Source organism: Salvia hispanica, chromosome 1 (assembly GCF_029641045.1).
Source record: "Salvia hispanica isolate PSC_SH4W2 chromosome 1, Shi_PSC_v1, whole genome shotgun sequence".
NCBI classification, from domain to species: Eukaryota; Viridiplantae; Streptophyta; class Magnoliopsida; order Lamiales; family Lamiaceae; genus Salvia; species Salvia hispanica.
Window position 1 is genome coordinate 35719778 of NC_142692.1, and position 20849 is coordinate 35740626.

The 20849-nt window shown below is 35.8% G+C and overlaps 2 protein-coding genes and 1 pseudogene across 3 annotated transcripts; 1 reads left to right on the plus strand and 2 right to left on the minus strand.

Moving 5' to 3' along the window:
• The first annotated feature begins 4649 nt into the window (after positions 1 to 4649).
• Positions 4650 to 5623, plus strand: LOC125218751 (PRA1 family protein E pseudogene; annotated as a pseudogene).
• Positions 5624 to 6586: 963 nt separating this feature from the next.
• LOC125185348 (E3 ubiquitin protein ligase DRIP2-like) lies at positions 6587 to 11528 on the minus strand. 2 transcript variants are annotated; one of them, XM_048081872.2, is made up of 8 exons: positions 11369 to 11528; positions 10979 to 11219; positions 10038 to 10137; positions 9149 to 9476; positions 8620 to 9062; positions 8470 to 8523; positions 7073 to 7145; positions 6587 to 6990 (listed from the first exon to the last, which is right to left on the minus strand). In XM_048081872.2, exons 2-8 carry the CDS (start codon positions 11091 to 11093, stop codon positions 6829 to 6831), a joined length of 1275 nt encoding a protein of 424 aa, XP_047937829.1. In that variant the 5' UTR covers positions 11094 to 11219; positions 11369 to 11528; the 3' UTR covers positions 6587 to 6828. The 2 variants fall into 2 exon arrangements, with proteins under 2 accessions (XP_047937829.1, XP_047937830.1); XM_048081873.2 differs by lacking the exons at positions 10979 to 11219; positions 11369 to 11528 and adding an exon at positions 9621 to 9736.
• A 4857-nt stretch (positions 11529 to 16385) lies between these two features.
• Positions 16386 to 20037, minus strand: LOC125223248 (uncharacterized). The gene is made up of 8 exons (XM_048126304.2): positions 19692 to 20037; positions 18767 to 18817; positions 18159 to 18217; positions 18019 to 18085; positions 17590 to 17933; positions 17460 to 17511; positions 17147 to 17378; positions 16386 to 16708 (listed from the first exon to the last, which is right to left on the minus strand). Exons 2-6 carry the CDS (start codon positions 18777 to 18779, stop codon positions 17482 to 17484), a joined length of 513 nt encoding a protein of 170 aa, XP_047982261.1. The 5' UTR covers positions 18780 to 18817; positions 19692 to 20037; the 3' UTR covers positions 16386 to 16708; positions 17147 to 17378; positions 17460 to 17481.
• Between the last annotated feature and the right edge of the window lie 812 nt (positions 20038 to 20849).

Below are 20849 nucleotides of genomic sequence, written 5' to 3' on the forward strand. Positions count from 1 at the left end.
ATTAAGACTAATTAAATTCTGTTGGTATTTAATTTGACTGGATAATTAAAACTTTTATTATCTTTAATATCTTAGTTTAGGAATTATTGTTCTAGAATTTAATTCTTATTCATGTCATACTATAAGATATATCTAAAATAAAGTACATTATTTATAATCTTAATTAGACATGAAAAATTAAATTCATATAATTTCCAAGTTCAAGATTTAGGAAGAAAATTAAAATATATTATTTAATGTAATCTTATATATATCTTATCTTATTATAGATTCTAGATATATTATATTTAGGAAACTATTAAATTATTCTTATCTATATCATCTAGGATATAAAATATTCATAGATATAGAAAATAATCCAAATATTCCTAAAACCTAGGGAAATCTTCCCTAAATATTTTATTTCATTAAATAATATTATTTTTAATGATTTCTATTAATTTAGGAATTAAATAATCATTAAAATAATCTTTCGTCACTATCTTGCGTTTCGAGGTTGGCACGAATCTACACGACGAAGATTTGAACGTATCCTCCGGAGACTATCGCCGGAGCCGCGTGTTCGCCGCCCGACAGCCGCCGGCAGTTCGCGCCGATGGCGCGCTGCTTCCTTCTCCCTTCCGCGGCATCGCCGCATCTCCCTCCGTCGACGTCAAGCAGCCGCGCAGCCAAGGCTGCCCAGCTCCGTCGAGCTCCCACTGCTCCGGCGGTCCTCGCGAGAACCAGCAGCTGCCTCGAGAGGCATGGCTGCTCTTGGTCCAGCGACGTCAGGGCTAGGCGACTAGGGTTCTAGGGTAAGGGTTAGGGTTTCCGGCGAAGAAGGCCGGCGCTACTCTCGGACGAGCAGCGCGTTCCGCCTCCTTCCACCGCCGATGCAGCAGGTTCCGGCTGGGGTGTGTGGTCTCGATCGGCGGCGCGCACGAACCCTTGCTCGTCAGCGCGTCGCCGCGTGATCACTTCCCTCGGCTCCCACTCGTAGTCGGTCATCGTCGAAATTGATCGGGGCCGTCTAGGGTTTCGACGGATTTTGGCCGGCGTCGCGCGCGAGCCCTTGCTCGCCGGCGCGTCGCCCCATAGTCGTCGACCCTCGGCTCCCACTCTATCGACTACCCTACTCCGATCGCACGTAGTGCGATTCGTCCCGGCGCAAGCGCCGACGAATCGCACATCTCGCCCGTTCGAATAATTCAAGTTCTATGATTCGAATGTTCTTGAGTTCAACATGCATAAACATAAACAATAAAACAAGAACATGCTTCGTAATCAAATAAGACATGCATACATGAATTTCGCGAAATTTAAATCCAAATAATCAGAGCCAAAGACTGGCTCTGATACCAATTGTTGGAACCGGCAGCGGAAGCGGGTGCATAAATAACAATCACATAATAATCAGATCTATTTAGCAGATTATTTAGACAAAAGCTATTCGCGTAATTATCACATGTATCATGCTCATAACTTGAATTAATCATGCTTTAAGAATATTGAAAACCTAAAACATGCTTTTCTACGGAGCAGGAAAAATACCTAATTAATTCTCCAAAGAATTGAAGATGGCTAGCTTCTTCTCCACGTGATGCTTTGAGTACTAAACCACAAATCTTCTCTCTGGTTCCCGAACTGTATCCCAATATCAGTGTGGGCTGATCTTACTAGAATACTAGGACTTAAATAAAGAAGACAGAAGAAATCCTTTTTGGAATAGGAGAGGAATTCGAAAATCTCTACAGCTTGGAGCTATAATTTTCGAAAATTACACTAATCTGAATTGTGTTATTTCTGTCTCCTTTATTCTCCTATTTATATTAAGTTCCTTTTGGGCCCAGACAGGGATCTATGGAAGGTTTTGGATATGGGCTCATCCAATTTACTTTTTACTAATTAAATTGAACCCACAATTTAATATAAGTTATAATTGGAATATTACGAGCAGCCACTACAGAAGTAATATTGAACTCTCCCCATCCAAATCCGAAATTACAAGTAATCCGGGTTTCCGTTTAACTTTCATTTCCCGTGCTTAAGATTAAAATGTCCATTAATTAATTAATGTCTGCTATTGACTTAATTAATTAACTTCTTATTAATTCCAAGAGTGGACTTAGCATGAAACACTTATTTATTATTCATAGAGTAATCACACTCCAACTAGCTAGGTTCCGAATAATAAAACCTCGTTTCGAGCTCCTCTTGAGGACATTATCAAACGAGACTCAGCTCGTGCACGATTCAATATAACAGCAATCCTAGCATCGCTAGGTATCGATCACCACTACCCAATATATCAGGATAATTGGGTTACGAAAAACCCGCACCATTTGATAAGTCAAAGTAATGCATAATCAATACCGTATGCTCAATGCTAACCTACATTGATTAAGAAATAAATATTTATCAAGACCTCGCCTTTCAGTAGATAGCCTAAGGCAAGTCTTGCTGTTAAATCCGTTCAGTGCTATACCACACCAATGTCATCTTATTTCAGTAAGGCTTAGAAATATGCGCACTGACATTGCAACCTTTCTCGATGGGTAGTCAAATTCCATCTAGGTTGTGAAATTCATCTTTTTCTTTGTTTAGAACTGACCGTATTACCTTAAAGTGGACGACGCCCACAACCGGTCTACTAAAACAAAAGACTTAGACTTTGTTAAGTTAACTTATACATTTAAACATGCATTAACATCCATTAAATGTAAAACATAACAACATTATGACAAAAATAATCTGTTTTATTTATTGGAAAATAAAATAAGAGTTTTACAGTATTCAATCACTCGAAACGTGATTTCTAGTATACAAACTCTAACATCAACTCTATTGATTTGTGTTTAATTCATCATATATCTATTAATGTTTGTGTTTGTGAAGAGATTTTTCTTAGCTGCCTTCATGTTGGAGCCTGGGGACATAGACAAAGATAATATATTTAGGTAAAGTTTTTATTTAAGTTTTTTTATTTTTAAATTATTACTACCAAAGTTTTTATTTGTGGTTTTTTTGGTGGCAGACTTGCTTTCTATGATTACTTTGCTTTGTTGAATCTGATGAGGAGATTGCCAGATTCACAGTGCCCTCAAAATCATAGAAAAAATCACACAATTTTATTCATTTTCCATTGGAAATATTGTTATTGGTTGGTAAATAAACTTCGTTTGGTTGCTTAGGCAATATTATAGCAAATACAATATAAGTAAAGATTGTATCATGATAAAGAAAATTGTTTGGTTGGAATGATAATTTTGATACATGTAGGGATGTCAATTTAGCCCGAAATCCGCGGATCGACCCAAATAACCCGGTAAAATCATAGGGTTAGGACCGAAAAATTGTAACCCAAATTCATAACCGGGCTACACGGGCTGACCCGTTTGGGTCAGTGGGTTATGCAGGTTGGTCCGGGTGGGTTGCGGGTTAGCCCATGGGTTGAGCATTTAAAAAATATTATCAAATTTTGGGTTTATATACTTATATATATGAAATATATTATGGCATATGAACTATATATGGTAATAATGTCTTCTTTCTCAAATTAAAAGATAGGGTTATATGAAATATAAAGTATATTAATATCATAATATGTACTCATATAATCACATTAAACTCCATAGAATTTATTTTTTGACATACTATTATCCATACTATCTTTTTTAACTTCTTAGAATTTATTTTTTGGGTATACAATTAAGAACGTTATTTAACTCCTTTTGAAATGCATGATTTTCATTTAATTGCCAAGTAATTGTATTCAGATTCACACGTGCTACTAATTGAGTGATATGTTTATGTATTTTGTTTCAATTTTCAATAGCTATTATTTTCCTTCTCTTGATCACTTTGATAATATTTCACTTTACGACAATCTGTTTTTTTTTATAAGTTAGAATATTGAATTGGATAGAAAGAAACAAATAAGATCACTTCGGATCCGAATAGCCCGTGGGTTAGCTCGAAACCCGAAGAGTTACGGTTATGGCCAAAAATTTATAATCCGAAAAATCCATAGCCCGAATAACCCGCACCCAAATAGCCCGACAACCCGAGTGGATTGGCCTGAACCCGAGCGGGTTAACCCAACTGACATCCCTAGATACGTGTATTCGCTAATTTACTGAAATGGCTTCATTGTTACCCTTCTTAATTTGTTTCACTGTAATGCTGTTTATTATTTACTAAATATGTACTTATTCACACCATATTCTAGAAAACCAAAAAAATTCAAACGTTAAAAATGACAAAACAACTAATAAGTTTTGAAAAATCAAGTGTTTAACAATAAAATATTTAAATGTTAAAAGAGGACAAAACAATAAAGTTGATTATATCATAACTTCATATATAATTCTCGTGAAATTGCGCAATGACCAATTGTATAATTTAATAGTTTTTCTAATAATTTATTTTATTTGCATAATTGTTTTAATTTTATCAAAGCTCAATATCAATAGAACTACAATAGATATTTTTCATCACTTTTTCTTTTACTTGCGCATCACAACGGAACAAAAAATTTAGCATTAAAACGGAAAATATTTTGAATGCGAAATAATGAGAAATTAATAAATAAAGTAGGGTTTGATTAGTCAATTATTGGTTGCACCTTAAAATGAATTTCTGGGAATCAAAAATATGAAGAAGATAAGATTTGATGTTTCCGTAATTTTATACTGCAATTCATGAATTATATATACCGAGAGAGGCGGAGAATTAATCAATCTTGACAAAGCGTTTTAAAAAAACCAAACGGCGTCGTATCCATCACAAACAAACACTCCTCCGCCGCCGCTTCTTCAGGGTTTCCAATTTCTGAATCCAAATCCCTAATTAACCAATGTCGTCGTCGCCCGCCGGATACAGCAGCCTCCCTCCGTACATCGGCGCCGGCGACGATTCCGGCGTGCTCCTCCGCATCAAGTCTCGCACGGAGTCGGTCTTCCCCACGCGCCGCTCGTGGCGCGAGCTCCTGTCCCACCCGTCCTCCTACAACTTCCCCGACGGCCTCGCCGACCTCTCCGCCCGCCTGAGGCGCAACCTCAGCTACTTCCGCGTGAACTACGCGATGATCGCGCTCGTAATCGTCTTCCTCAGCCTGCTCTACCACCCGATCTCGATGGTCGTGTTTCTAATCGTCCTCGTGTTCTGGCTCGTGCTCTACTTCTCCCGCGACGAGCCGATCGTGCTGCTCGGCCGCGCGGTGGACGACCGCGCCGTGCTGGCGGCGCTCGCGGCCGTGACGGTGCTGGCGCTGGTGCTGACGAGCGTGTGGCTGAACGTCGCGGTGTCAGTTGCGGTGGCGGCGGCGGTGGTGGCGGCGCACGCGGCGTTCAGGATGACGGAGGATTTGTTCCTGGATGAGGATGAGGTGGCGGAAGGCGGTTTGGCGTCGGTGGTTGGAACCAGGTTTTGAGGAAATTAGGGCTTTTTTTGAATTTGGGGGAATTTTGTTGTTGTTGCAGAAATTGGAGTGGCGATGTGTTTTGATTAGCCATTTCTTTTTCCGATGAAGAGGTTAAATTTGTTGAAAGTTAAAAACCAATTTTAGTTAATTTATTTTTTTTTTATTTTGAAATGGTCGATTATACGAATGAATAATAATTCTTTTATTGTGATGTGTACTTCACTTTCATATCTATGGATCCATAATAGCAAATGAGTTATTTCATCATTTCATAATATACTCCACTAAAAATCATTTTACCTTTTCTCAATTATGTCCTCAATCCTACTTTTTAATTCTTCTAGTGGAGTAAATCTGTTTTTTTTCATTTATCGTTTATCTAAATTAATTAATGGAGTAGTATCTATTTATAGTAAGTTTTTGTATTTCACAAAAAATAATTTCGCTTTTAATTTAGTTTGTCCACCTAAATTAGTTAATATAGCGAGTTATTTTTGGTTAGTAAATTTTTAATCATGTTTTTTTGTCATATCTCTTATTTTGTTAATTTTACATTAAAAGTAATCCACTGTCAAGATTATTTTTCGTGGATAAAGCTAATACTGCATTTGCCCCGACTTTCTATTTTCCTAGGATTAAGGTAGTATTTGTCTCAGAGTTTGAGTTTAGATATTTTAAAATAGATTTGCTTTTAGATGGAGGTAGTATTGGTTTCGACTTTGAGTTTAACATTTTAATTTGAAAATTGAATTGCTATTTTTTTAGTGAATTTCATGTTTTATTAGCATCAATCGTAGGTCAAACTTATGTTCAGTTGTAAGATGTATTGAGGTAACAAGGTAATGAAAGGACTAAAGGCGAATAGTACTAGTACTCCGTAGTGCTATAGAATTGCATGTGAATACCTTATCTAAAACTATATAGGGTTTGGATCCACCGTTGTGCTCAAAACTATTCATTTGTTTTCAAATTAGTCTTTTGGTGATAAAAGCAGAAATAGTAACTAATGAATATAAGTAACACCAACAATATTACGAATCGTTAGTAACGCCAACAATATTACAAAGAAACCAAATACTGCATTAGCATGCGCCGAAGGAGCCACGATCGAATGACCATCATTTCTATCTAAAGGAATTAAGGAAGCATGAAATTATATAGTAAAATATATGAAGCTCTAACCCATCATGCTAACAAATGCAGTATTGAATTGAATCAAAATCTTGCAGTTGTTCTTCTTGTACATTTGAACCTTGTATCTACTACCCAGCGAATACAAGGTCACTGAACCCACACTAACCTAAAGACTGCTTCACTTTCGAGACTGTCATACAACTGAAATTGTCTACTATTGAGACAAGAGAAGTATCCTGAAGACTAGAATCTGATAAAACGGGCAAATGGTGTCATAACATGGTGATGTGGTATCAGGACCTACGAGCATAGCCTAATTCCATCACCAGATCCTCTGCTGATGTACCAATTTTCACAACCACTTTTTCGGTGGTGGTTGATTCGAGCCATCGAGCCACTACAGTATTTAGTGTCCACGTTGGCATCACTGCTTGTCCCATGCATTTTATTTCTATCTATAGCATAAAATACAAAAAACAATATTTCACCTCATCTTTTCACTTCAAACGAACCAGATGATGATGATGAAGAGTTTACCTCTTCTTCACTTGTAAGATCTAGCTTCAGCTTCAGGTATTTGTGAATGCAAGAAACCGGCATGCCCCCATCCCTGTTAATAATGCAATGAGAAACATATTACTTGATGTAAAACATTAACTCGTACTAACAGTACTTCATTGTAAAGTATTTGCCCTTACGTAGCCTATTATGCTAAAAATGTCATGAACCACATAAATCTTATCACATTAAGGTTTTCATATGAAATGAATCAAAATCTTACAGTTATGATTTCCTTATGTACTTAAACCTCCTCAAGAAGATCAGCGAGAACGAATGCGCAGAAAAGCAAGATCAAAATAGTGATGCATGATTACCGATGAAAGTGAATACAATAACCAAATTCAGAATTCTGCTATTTCTCTGGCTGAAAAACATAGCTACAAAAAATTCATGAAGCATGGAAGAAAAACAAAGTAATTTTGTATATTAGAAACCTCCTGCAAGTTTGAGCTCTTCCTCATTAAGTTCAAACTGATTTTCTCTTGCTAGATTGCTACTGAGATATTCCATGGCATCAGATGATTACAATGGTTGAAAAACCAACCAACAAAGAAAATTATAAGCATGTTCTATGTAGTGAAATTAAGCACGAAGCAATAATGGAAAGCAAGACAATGCATGAGGATTGATTACACAATTCATCTCTAAGAGACTATGTACGGATGCTGACAAGCCAAGGATTTTTGCCATTTGGATTCAATTATATGATAAGAGGCAGCTATTCATAATAAGAAAATAGCCCTGATCCACCATTAAAAAAGATCCAGTCCAAACTGAAAAAACAGACCCAAATGATTTAATGGTAATCTGTAAATATATATATCAACACTGAAATCATAGATGTATGCTGTGGAGAAATTTAGCCTGCCAATAACAGTAGTCATCCTAAAAAATCCCAGATATTGTTGTATCACTGATACAAACACAATTATAGACTATAGTCACGTAAAATCAAAAGCTGAAGCACTGAGCAAAAGTAGCAGAAGCCTATAATATGTAGGTAGAGATAGTATATGCATGAAACAGATGATAAGCATATTGTTACACTGGAAGCAATTCCTCTCAGAAAAGGGAAATAGTTCAGTTGACTTAACAAGTCTTACATTGTAAAGAGATGTTTAGAGGCGTCTCTGAAGAGTGGAAATGTGTTACGAGTAAAACGTTCAAGCACATAATGATCTAAATTATGAGGCTAGTTTCATAAATACCACAATAAATTTGCACATATCTTTTCGAGGAACTTACTCTCGTAACACAATACTAATATTTGAAGGTTCATTCTGACCAAGTTAAGTTACCAAGGATAATTTTTAATCATTCTAGTTGTGCAATACAAGAAAATGTAAAGATAATAGTAGTTTGTCCAAACTCACTTAATTCTCAAGTAACTTGCAGCTATCTGAGGCAAGGACAGTGCATCGCCTTCCCTGAGGTAGTACATTAAGTAATCAGATAAGCAAATAACCAGACACAGATATCCATATCTGTATTTCAGAAGTTATGATCTTTGTATGAAAACTTACTGCCCATATGATACCAGTGAAAACCAAATTGGATGATTCTTGCGGTCGGATTTTGCACCAGCACCTAACACAACCTGGGGAGGGAGTCTAAATTCTGCGAATTCCTGCGCCTTCTTTTGACGAGCTTTGCGGAACTTTTTGGGCCTTCCTGAATCTGGAGGGATATGGTCATTGAAATTCTTGACATCTTGAACCTTTGGTTTCTGCCTGTTTTCTTTACTTCTGCTTTTATTTGGAGGTCCCTCGTTGTCATGGGAATTTGGAGCTTCTGATTTAGCTAGATCTCCTTGCATGCTACACTTTGAAGACTTGCTTTTATTTGCTGCCTCCACCAAACAATTCAATGGTTTCCAAAGATCACCCATCTCTTCCCAAGTCTCAGATCCATTCTCTCTTCCCTTATCAGGACTAGGGTGATTGGATGGATCACTAGCAACAGAACTCTGCATAAAACATGATCATAAGCATGGATTGGGTTTTGTAAATGCATAGAGGATGTGTTCATAAGCTTCAGAACCATATGCCATACCTGCCTCGTATTCTGAGTTGATCTATTTAGTGTCTCAGGTGAGCTAGAGTTTTCATGGTGATCATCCATGGAGTTATCTTCTTTTATAATAGGTTTCTCTATTGTGAAACTGGAACCTCTTGATGCTTTCCTGGTTATGGATTTTGATCGCCGTCCAGTCATTCCACTCTGAGTTGAAACCCTAGGAGTGCTAACTACCAATGATGAGAGAGATCTTTCCTTTCTCTTGGCAGGTAATGTAACAGGAGATGCAACTTCAGGAGCTCTCACTTTCATCCTCTTATAAGGGAATATTTTTGCCCTCACATCTTCCAAATTATGGTCCAGCCTGATTAACAGAACATAAGATACAATATGGAGAGAGAGAGAGAGAGGGATGGTTATCTTTCATTGAAAGACACAGGTGCAGAAAAAAGAACAAACTTGAGCTTCGAAATGATTTGGAGCAAGCCAAAGTCAGGAGAAATATTACGCTAAAATTATCAAGTCAAGTGTCATGAGCATTTCACTCTTTTCCCATCATAGATCCTACATCTCCATAAGTTCCATACAGAGTGAATTTGAGCAATAATCATTCCATGCAGTGTGCTGAAATGATCACAAGAGAAGCACAGCCAGTGTAAAGTGCATAAATCTAGAACCTACACAGCTTCTGTACATGAATCTAGCCATAAATTGCCACCTCTCGGTACAAAATAGAGAAGTAGTGAATATGAATTAACAGATCTAACATTTGTAAGCCTTTCAGGATGTTGTCTAAGTCATTGTTCATCATAATAGACAATAAAGAAAGAAACTACAGAAACTTATATTAAGGATTTATGTCTTAGTTTGGGATAAATACACAGATGAGAAAACTGACTGGAAATAGGGGAAAACGGATTCCAACCTCAACTTTTCCAATGGAACACATCCCAAATCAATATTGCATACTGGACAGCATTCCATTTCCTCATCTGAGAGCTTCTTGTTTATACACTTACTGCAAACTATAGTCATAGAAGAGAAATCCAGATATATTAGACAAATACTAAAATCACACAAAGTGGATACAGCGAAAGGTTTCTCACGGCTTATAAGTTCTGAATGCACGAAGATATAAACCTATAGGTTTGAGGTTAGAATTTCAAACACATGATATACTAGTCTTTCACAAACAATTTTTTAACTAGTATGATATCGAAGCAAGGAGCAAATTGTCAAAGATGATATACAGGTAAAATCAAGGAAGCCAGGCTTATAGAAAATTTCCTAATATATTCCATGCAGTTCTCAAGATCTAGAATGAAAACACTCCTGATTGATTCTCCAACTACTAATGACGTATGCTATTTCTTACTTACATCTCTACCTCTATACATTTGTTATAACACAATAGGTCCAGTGAGGTTGGGTAAAGAGGTTCTTAAGCCTGAGTATCTCAAGATTACACCATGTTTGGAGTCGACAAATAAAATTTGGCATGCACAAGACCCTTCAGTCAATTAATCTATATTGTGCCAAATCCAGACACGAAATTCCATAACACCAATCAGCTCACTAAATTAGGAAATCCAGCAATCCTAATTGACATCTCAGCCGGCATGAAAAACTGAAAAAATGATCAAATCCCCATCGACCTCAAAATCAATCGTATACGTTGCCGGCAAACAAAACACATAATCAGATAAACTAAGTAACAAACAATCCACGACAAAGCCCAAATAACCAGATCGCAAACACATACGCACTAAAAGCAAACAAGTGAAAATTGGAATGACCACCCAACAACCACGAGATAACAAATCAGATTAGAGCAAGATAACAAATCAGATTAGAGCAAGCAATTACATGTGTGGAGGCACTCGATGATAGTGGTGGCCTCGCGGAAGAGCTTGTGGCAGAGCGGGCATGTCATGCATGGCACCACCGCCTGCCGCCACAGTTTCACCACCAGATGCGACATCGTATTATCCAATTCACGTCTAAATCGAAACCAACGGCTGCGCGGCCACGTATCCTATGCAGTGCATGCCATCGAACGCCGCATGTGCGATGCGATTTACGTTCGTTAAATTCAGCTCAATTCCGCCTGCATTAAGCACACAAACAGAAACCACAGATTATCATCGGAAATGAGCAATTTCTACGAGGAACCGCGAGTAATAGAAGAACAAAACCATAAGCAGGGTAAAAAGAGCTAAGAAGTGCGATGAGAGAGGGGTTATTGTAATGTAAAACCTCCAAATCTGAGCAAAAACGATCGAGGAATAGATGATTTGGGGAAAATAGAGTACGCAGCGGTTGCGGCTTGACGATGGCTTCTACTGTGGATGATCTGTGCGATTGTGTGTCGATTTGGGAGTGAAATCGGAGAGAGAGAGAGAGAAATGAGAAGGAATTTTTATTTTTATTTATTTTTTGCCCAGATTTATTTATCATAAATATTTTTGCCCAAATCTATACATTACCGTAAAAGGGGAGTAATCAATTGCTAACTCATTATTTAATGGCTAACTACAACTAATTTTAGGCTATAGGATTTTAGAAAACGTGGTCTACAATTTGCCATGTGTATTTTTCGTTTTTATTAATTAAATCGAAAAAAAAAACAAAAAAAAAACTCCAAATTAGAGTTTTGGATGAAAATGTCAATATAGTGTTCCGAAAATATCAACACAATGCTTTGAGAATGTCAACACAATGCTTTAAGAATGTTAACACATTGCTTCTATTGACATTCTACATGTATTATATTGACATATTTTATATTACATGTTGACATTTTCTGCTATACGAAAAAATTAAAAAATTTTGAAATTTTTTTCAAATTTTGATGTCGGAACATATGCATGTATGATATCGTTGTAATCCTTAGAGCACTCCCAATGGAGTTCCCTTATTTCTCCCTTATTTCTCCCTAACTCCTGCCACATCAGCGCCACATCAGCATCACATTTTATCCCCAGTTTTTAGCCAACCCCTACAATGGTTTCTCCCTTATTTCTCCCTTATTTCTCCCTAACTCAACATTTCATTTTTACATCATCACTAATTTAATTGTTTTATTTTTATATATAATAAAGCTAGCTTATTTAATTTATAAAGATAAATCAAATAAATAGTAATAAAGTTCGTTGTATTAAACACGGGTACACATTACAACGAAGAAAATTAAAAAAAAAAAAAGTACACGAATGGGTTGTTGGCGAAAACCCGCTACATCCCATCCGGTGGGAGCGGGAGGTACCTCTTCTTCGGAAGAAGAATGTGATATTTCCTCGTCGGACTGAGCACGAGACGATGAATCAGAACTCATTTAATAAAGATGGAGAGAAAAAAGATTGAAAATTTGTGTGAATGAAGTTTGTGGGTGATGAATGGAGGAAGAGGATGAAATATTTATAGGGGTGGGATAAAATAGCCGTTCGGCCAAAAAAAAAAAAAAAAATTTTAAAAATCGCCGATTATCGCCGAGCGTCGCCCACAGTGGCCGGCGATCGCTCGGCGATAATCCGGCGATAAATCGCCACTCGGCGAAGCAACGGTAACATTATCGCCGAATTATCGCCGACTTCGCCACAATGGCCGGCGATAATTCGGCGATAATCGGCGATTTATCGCCGAGAATTCGCCACCTCCATTGGGAGTGCTCTTATGAAATTATCTTTAATTTGATATATGTTATATGAAGGGAAATTGGTCTCTAAAATCATGAACTTTGCCTAAAATTTGGTATTTCCCATGAACTTTGAAATTGGTATATAATATCACAAACTTTGCATTTTGTTTGGTATTTCCCAAACTCACTCAAATAAGATATTTTCATCAAAATCTTATTTAATATAGGCAACCTTGATATGTTTTATAATATTTGAAACCACTTTTTAAGTTCATAACACGTAGCATAAAAAGTCACGTTGAAAACTACGTTGATTTAATTGTGTCAAGTATGATAAAAAAAGCCTCGTAAGTTAGTCAAATATAGCAATAAACATGCCGTGGGAAATACCAAACAAAATGCAAAGTTCGTGATATTATATACCAATTTCAAAGTTCATGGGAAATACCAAATTTTAAGCAAAGTTCATGGTTTTAGAGACCAATTTCCCTTATATGAATTTAAAGTTTTGGGATTTCTTTTAAAAGTTAATTATAATTAAACATGTAGTTAATTGACATTAATGCCCCTAGTGATATTTTTTGGAATTACTACTATGTCTTTATTGACGTTTTTCGTTAATCGTATTGACATTTAGGAATTAATGATCTAAGCCCTTAATTTGAATATCTAATGGTTACTACTCCCTCCGTCCCGGAGTATTAGACTCACTTCTTTTGGGCACATGATTTAAGGAATTGATATTTAAATAGTTAAAGTGGAGAGAGTAAAGTATGAGAGAGGGAAAAAGTAGAGGAGAGAAGAGAGAAAAAAGTAGGTGGAGAATAAAATAAGATAGATGTTTTTTGCTAAAAAGGGAAATGAGTCTAATATGTTGGGACATCCCAAAAAGGAAAGTTGGTCTAATACCTTAGGACGGAGGGAGTATTTAGTTGTAGTTAGCAATTAAGTTATGAGTTAGCAATATAACACTCCCCTACTGTACAATATAAGTACTTATTTTTTAAATATGATTGAATTTGGGCCAGATGTTTTTCATGGAGTAATTTTATATTTTGGGTCAAATGTTTTTCACCGAGTAAATTTTATCTTCCTGTATAAATTAGAGGGTAAATTGCCGAAAAATCACTTTCGTCATTTTCGTATATTATAATTATAACATTTTTCTTGATTCTTCTGTGGCAAAAAATTATGACATATTACATGTCAGGATATGGTGAGTATATGTGTATAAATTAAGAACGTGACGGCTAGTTGTATTAAACGATGTCATTTATGTAGTCGAACGTTTTGTCCACATGTGTGGCATTTGGTTCGTTGGGCAAGATAATAGTGAGATATATTAAGATGTTGTAAAGAAATCATATAGAAGGAAAAGATTTATTGTTTTCATGTAAATTAGAGAATTGATATTATTCCTAATTTTGTGCTAGAGTAAATTTTACCAAGAATATGTATTCCCTAATCTATTCAAAGGGCATGTATAGTATTGTGATCAAATAACAAGTTGAATGATTAACATATCGATCTTTCAACTTGTATCACGGGTCGCCGACTGTGGGTCAAATTTAACTAATCCAAAGTATATCTAAGCTAAAACTAAAAAAAATGACTGACCTAGCAGTATATCTGGGCTTAAAATTTGGGCCGTAGTCAAACCGATCGGAAAAAAAAAATTGGGCCAATTATCCAATCGATTGGATAAAAGTCCAACCCCTCCAAAGTTCACCTTGAAGGGTTTGAGAGTGTGTGTTAGCAATTAAAATTAAAATATATAAATATAATTGTCCCATATTGATGTCATATAGAACTGAAATCACTATAAGTCTCATCTGTCTCTCCTATTATCATCAATAAAATGTAACCCATGAATTTCTATTAAGAAGACTTGTTTGGAATTTTCATAGATGTTTTCTTTCTTATCAAACTTGTATATTCCCTTATCAACCTAATATCACTTGCCTGCTAAATTAGAAATGATAGTTTTGTACTACTACTATTTCTTTATTTATGTGGAGTTTTATATTCAGAGAAGATAAAGTTGTAGCATCTTTGGGCACATAAACCAAACAATCATCTCACCATAAAGATAGTGTTTAGTTTGTCAAAATTGTAAAGAAAATGTTGTACTGAAGTAAATTGACATACATCTTTTGTTACACCCCTAAATCGAAATAAATATTTTATTATGTAAAAAAAAATAACTTTGTAGAAAAGCAATTAAATGATGATATTGAGCCTAAATGGAGTCAAACACACAAGTCCTCAAAAACGTATTAGATGTACCACTAACAATCTAACATAAAATTTGGTCATCGACCTACCTAGTCTGAAAAAGAAAAAGGAAAGTAAGCTCTGCAATAGCAGCCGTGCTTGGAGACAATTTCAAGTCTGGAGCAGAAACTCACATAGGCCAACGAGGAGGCAAAGCGACTCGATAGGGAGATAGAAAATTGAGTGTCCGAGTTAAAAGGTGCTGAGGAACAATGTCTGATCTTGGAAAAAATCGAACCAGAGTTGGAATCTTTGATGTTGAAGATGGGAACTCAATCTCAAGATCTTACTGATAAGCAGAAGGAACTGAGAAGACTTTGGGCTGCTGTACAAGAAGAACGATTGCGCTTTGTAGATGCTGAAACTGCATTCCAGACTTTACAGCATTTGCATGCACAAACTCAGGAGGAGCTCCGAGCTCTTGAAGGTTGCTGAGACCCAAAATCACAGTTTGCAAGATGAAGTTCTAACGCTTAAGCAGGAGAACAAGCATCTTAATGAGCTGAACTCATCTTCTGCATTATCTATACAGGATATGCGGAATGAGGTTTCTAACTTATTGAGGAGGAAGTTGACCTTAAGGCTTGACCAGAGAAACGCACGCAGCAAGGGATCTATTGCTTGAAAGAGGAACTAAATGAATAGAACATGAAGAAGCACCATTCAATTTTGGACCAGGTACATGAAGTAGGCTTGAATCCAGAATCCTTGGGATCATCCGTGAAAGAATTGCAGGATGAGAATTCCAATCTGAAAGAAACTTGACACAGGAAAGTACTGATAAAGCAACTCTACTGCTGAAATTGGAATTTATGGAACAGCTTCTTGGGAAAAACTCGCTCTTGGAGACATCCCTTTCTGGTTTGAATGCTGAACTAGATGCTGTTAGAGCCAAGATAGAAGAGCTAGAACAATCTTGCCAATCGAGATCTAGTCTTCTCGATGAGAAGGAGACTCACATGACACAACTGCAGGAAACAAACAAGAATCTAGAGAAACTCACAGAGAATAATACAGTTCTAGACCTCTCCCTCTCTTATGCACACCATCAGCTTGAAGCTTTAAAGGCCAAATCAAAAATCTTGGAAGATTCACGTAGCCAGTTGCTTGTAAACGAGAAAGCTGATTTGATGAGTGAAAATGACAGTTTAACTTCTCAGCTGGAATAGACTCGGAGAAGACTGGTAGACCTGGAGAAACTTCATGGAGAACTTAAAGGAAGACGTGAGAATCTAGAAAATGAGAAAGAATTAACTCTTTGGAAAGTTGAAGGGTTGCAAGTGTCATTGGAGGCAGAGAAGCAACAACATTCAAACAGTATTAAGATGAACAAAGCTCGACTGACTGGGATTCAATCTGACATGCATGTTCTGCAAAAAGAACAAAGAAGAAGAATAGAACTCAATCATGTGTTTGATAGTGCCATAGCTAGTGAACTTGAGATATTTTTGTTGTGCCCGATTACCCAGGTGATGAAAGAAAACTAAAAACTTATTAAGCAGTCTAGTTTTTCAGAAAATGAGATATCACAGCTAGAGCATGACAATCTCAGGCAGCAGTCTGAAATCAGATTGATGTCAGATCATGTTAGTACTCTGAGATCAGGGACCTGTCAGTTAATGACGGGAGGAAGACCGCAATAAGGAAGCTCTGATGATCCAGATTGAGAAATCACGACTTTGGCTCTGCAAATGATGTTACAATAACAAATCAAACAAACAAGATCATTACAAAATATATATATATATATATATATATATATATATATATATATAGGGACATGTTCAGATCAATAAGTGAAATTCTGTCAAAAATTAAAACAAATCTCAGTCATTGGATCTTGTAATGTAACCGTTAGATTATTGCCACGTGTCATCTAGTAATGTAGATTACTAGTCAAATAATGTAACTTAGCTAATAATGTACTATTTTAGTACAATAATGTAGCATTTTAGTCTAATAATGATAATGTAGCATTTTGGGCTAATAATGTAACTTATCACATCCATCCAATCTCAGGATCCAAGGGCTGAGATTTGTTTTGATTTTTAACAGAATTTCACTTATTGACCATAATGCGCCCCTATATATATATATATATATAGACAAATTTCTTTTCTTACTTGAAGATGAACCAGATGCAACGTCACCAGGACTCGTAGTTTTCATGGGAACACACGTATCCGATACAAGACTCCTCAAAATCTTAAAACAGCCTCTATAACCCCAATCAAGGCCATAGGAGTTCTGGGCAATGTAGTACTCGTCGCTGCCGTCATGTCCATAACCAACGAGGGTTATGGCATGCTTTGGCTTGCGCAAATATGCTGCAGGGGGATCATATTTCAAAATATCCTAGCAAGTAACATTTTATCAGTTAATTATCAAATAATATATTGGAGTGTGAAAAGTCGAGAATTAAAAATAATTTCATACCCCATTGCAACAATCCATGAACTCATCTGTTGCCTTTATAACACCGGTCACTCTGTACCAAAAATGAACCATTAAGAATATTAAAATTTAGACCTTTTTAAAAAAATGTATGCACGGTAAATTTACTTACATATTGTATATCACGTCCATCGATTTTAGCAATTCCATTCCTCTTTTCTTTCTCAGGATCACACATTATAACTTCTTTAGGATCACGACACCCCACCCCCACCCATGGATAAATTGATTTTGGGCTTAGGCCAAGCTCTTCCACATATTCAAATGCTCTTTTGAACTCACATCCAAACCCTGCATATGGGACTTTAAATGGACCCTTGCGTTCAACTTCTTTAGGGCGCCTGAATTGATGGATGTAATCCATTAGTTCTTGGACAGATCCTTCTTGAGAAGATCCTTTGTTTGCAACCTCCTCCCCGTACATTGTTGCAGTGACGACAAATGCCCAACATACATCTAAAACAAGCATAAAAAATAATTAGCATTTTATGAGTATTAAGAGAATACTAAGTCAAATAAAGAATCTAATTTCAAATATTACCTGCTTCTCCTTGATCACGTACGAGAAGGATGCACTTGCAATTAGTCAATAATAAACAGCTATCGGCCTGTTTTGTTAAAAACTAATTAATAAAAACATCATAGATGAAAAAACTGAATAAAATGTACAAAGATGTATACCTGTATGAAGAATGGAAGATTTGATAGGTTAGGATCGTCTAATACATCCATAAGTGATCCTGAGAAACATAATAGAATAGTCAGTTAATAAACATCCATATGTGATACCATGCATAATTTAAGCAAAATGGAGACAATTTTGAGAAGAGATGAATTGAAAGAACTATCCAAGGTCAGAAAAATGCAGGTAATTTCTTTCTAGAACGGGAATGCAGTACACATATGGAGATTAAAAAAATATTAAACAACTTCTTCAGAAAGAAGTTTTGATTAAATATAATTACTACTACTCATGATCAACTCTTGGCACGTTTTGAAGCATGTATCAGGAATATAGGAGTAGGTTCATTTGATGGTTCCTAATTTTATCATCAAGCAATAACATGAAATTAGTCAATTTTTTACACCTACACTCAGCCTGGAGCAGACATGTCAAATTTAGAAAATCCATCCAAAGATTATAGACATGGACTATAATTCCCGACAGCTTTAATAGTTATTGCTATCAACTATGCAAGGAGATGTACGCACCATCCAAAAAATAAGTCATAGTTCCAAAATAAAGAGCTTGATTTTGCTACATTCAATGCAAAATAACAGGGCATTACCTGTAGTGGTCATTTTCTGGAAGGGAGATCTACGCACCTTTAATGCAAGTCCTATATGAACAATACCAATTTAAATATGATTAGAATTAGCAACATACCAATCATTCCAGAAAAGGCACACACTCAGGTCATAGAACCGAATAAGTCAGTTTTGTAGTCATCCTGAGTTGTGATTTTACAATACTGAACGTGGGGAATCGGTTCTCATACATTCACCCAAAAATAACTCTACTCCTATATAGAAACTAAAACCAAATTGGCATTGACTCTATTGTTATCTGATTTCATCATCAACATTGCAGAAGAAATTGACTTAAGCTAACAGATTTCCATGTACATATGTAGCTGCAAAAAATTTAAGAAATAAAATAGCCTTACAACAACAACTACTGCGCAAGAGGGATTTACCCCCTGCTACTCTTCCAAATTTTGCCGGCTAAATGCACAAGTTCAATTAGAATGTGGGGAGGGGCAGATATGTCGAGAAGGAAAAAAAAAAAGGAGAAAAGAGTAATTTTCCCTTTTTTATATTGAATTCCAAAATCCTAACGAGAAAGTGTGTCAATTAAATAAGGGCTTTTTCAATTTGAATGACTAATTGGAGGCTTGATTGAAAGGAGTAAATTTCCATCAATGTTTAGTGATTTTAGTTTACATAGCAATAAAATCTCATAGTAACGTTGTTTTACACTGTCATTAAATAAGGGATTTTTCAATTTGAATGACTTACTTAAATATCAAGATGAGATTGTCTTTAAGGCTTATCACAAATTATAACTTGCAAACAAAACAGGCTAGTAAACATATTTGTAAAAACCACAAATTTAAATATCTACTATATAGATTGCTAAACATTTAACATATCTAGTGTATAATTCATTTTTGAATAATGAATATATCTAGTGACAAGCATCAAATAACTTACACAATCGATTTCTGGAAAGGAGCGCATCGTAGCTCTCTTCGCTTCGACAGCAAAACTCAGCGCTCGACCGCCAATCCATATCACCAATTACTCCAATCATTATAGCTCTCTTCGATCGATATCCAACTCAATTCAATTCAATTCAATTCGGACAAGCACATAATATGAATTTAATTCATATGGATACAACTGTATAACTAGGTTCGAGCAAGCAATCAAATCCTATGGATCTGGGAAGAGGGAGAGAGAGGGGAAGAGGTTGGGTCAATGAATCCGATGTTGGGAGCAATAAATTAACGTTATCATCAAGAAGCATGGTAATATCCGCGTCGAAATAGTCAACTTAAAACAGAATTCGTTAATAATGCTATTATAAATATAAACAGACAAATGAATTATTTATATCAATATATATAGTATATTAACAAGATTATACAGTATACTACATCTCATGTCATGCGGGCCCCTTCCAACCAAAAAGTAACAAAATTGATTACAACATAAATTTGGTTAGAAAACCATACACCAATCTTAAAAATATATTCTACAAAAATGAGGAAATAAGATAATATTGACATATTTCTATCATATTTTAGCTACCCTATGTTTCTAATCTTATGTGTTTGTAAGAAAGATAGGAGTATAAACAATTGGAAAAATAAAATTGTTAGGAAATTATTATGTGTTCACCTTATCATAAATGTTATATGATCATCAAACATCAATTTATTTATGGTTCAAGTTTAATACTAGTATCCGTAACAGTAAATAAAAACAGGAAGCTGGAATAAGATAGATCAAAACAACCGAACAAAAAATCAAAAAATTCACAATTCGTTTCATATTATTATAAAATTTATGAGTCAAATTACACATTTTTATAAGCAAAAGCAACATTGGATAAAATACATAATGCGCGTATTTGTGAATTCCTTTTCTTTTTTCGTGATAGTGAAATTGGGATTTGTATCTTCATCTAGATCTTCATTAGTTTGGCAATTTGAAAGCTATGGTTTTTAAATTGGGGACACAGATTTTTTTTCAAAGTAGTATTAGGTACCTCCAACATTAATGACTCAGAAAATTTGAAGTTTCTGAGATGTTGAAAGTAAAATTCAAGCTACGAGGAATTAATCCCTTGTGCTACAACCCCTAGTG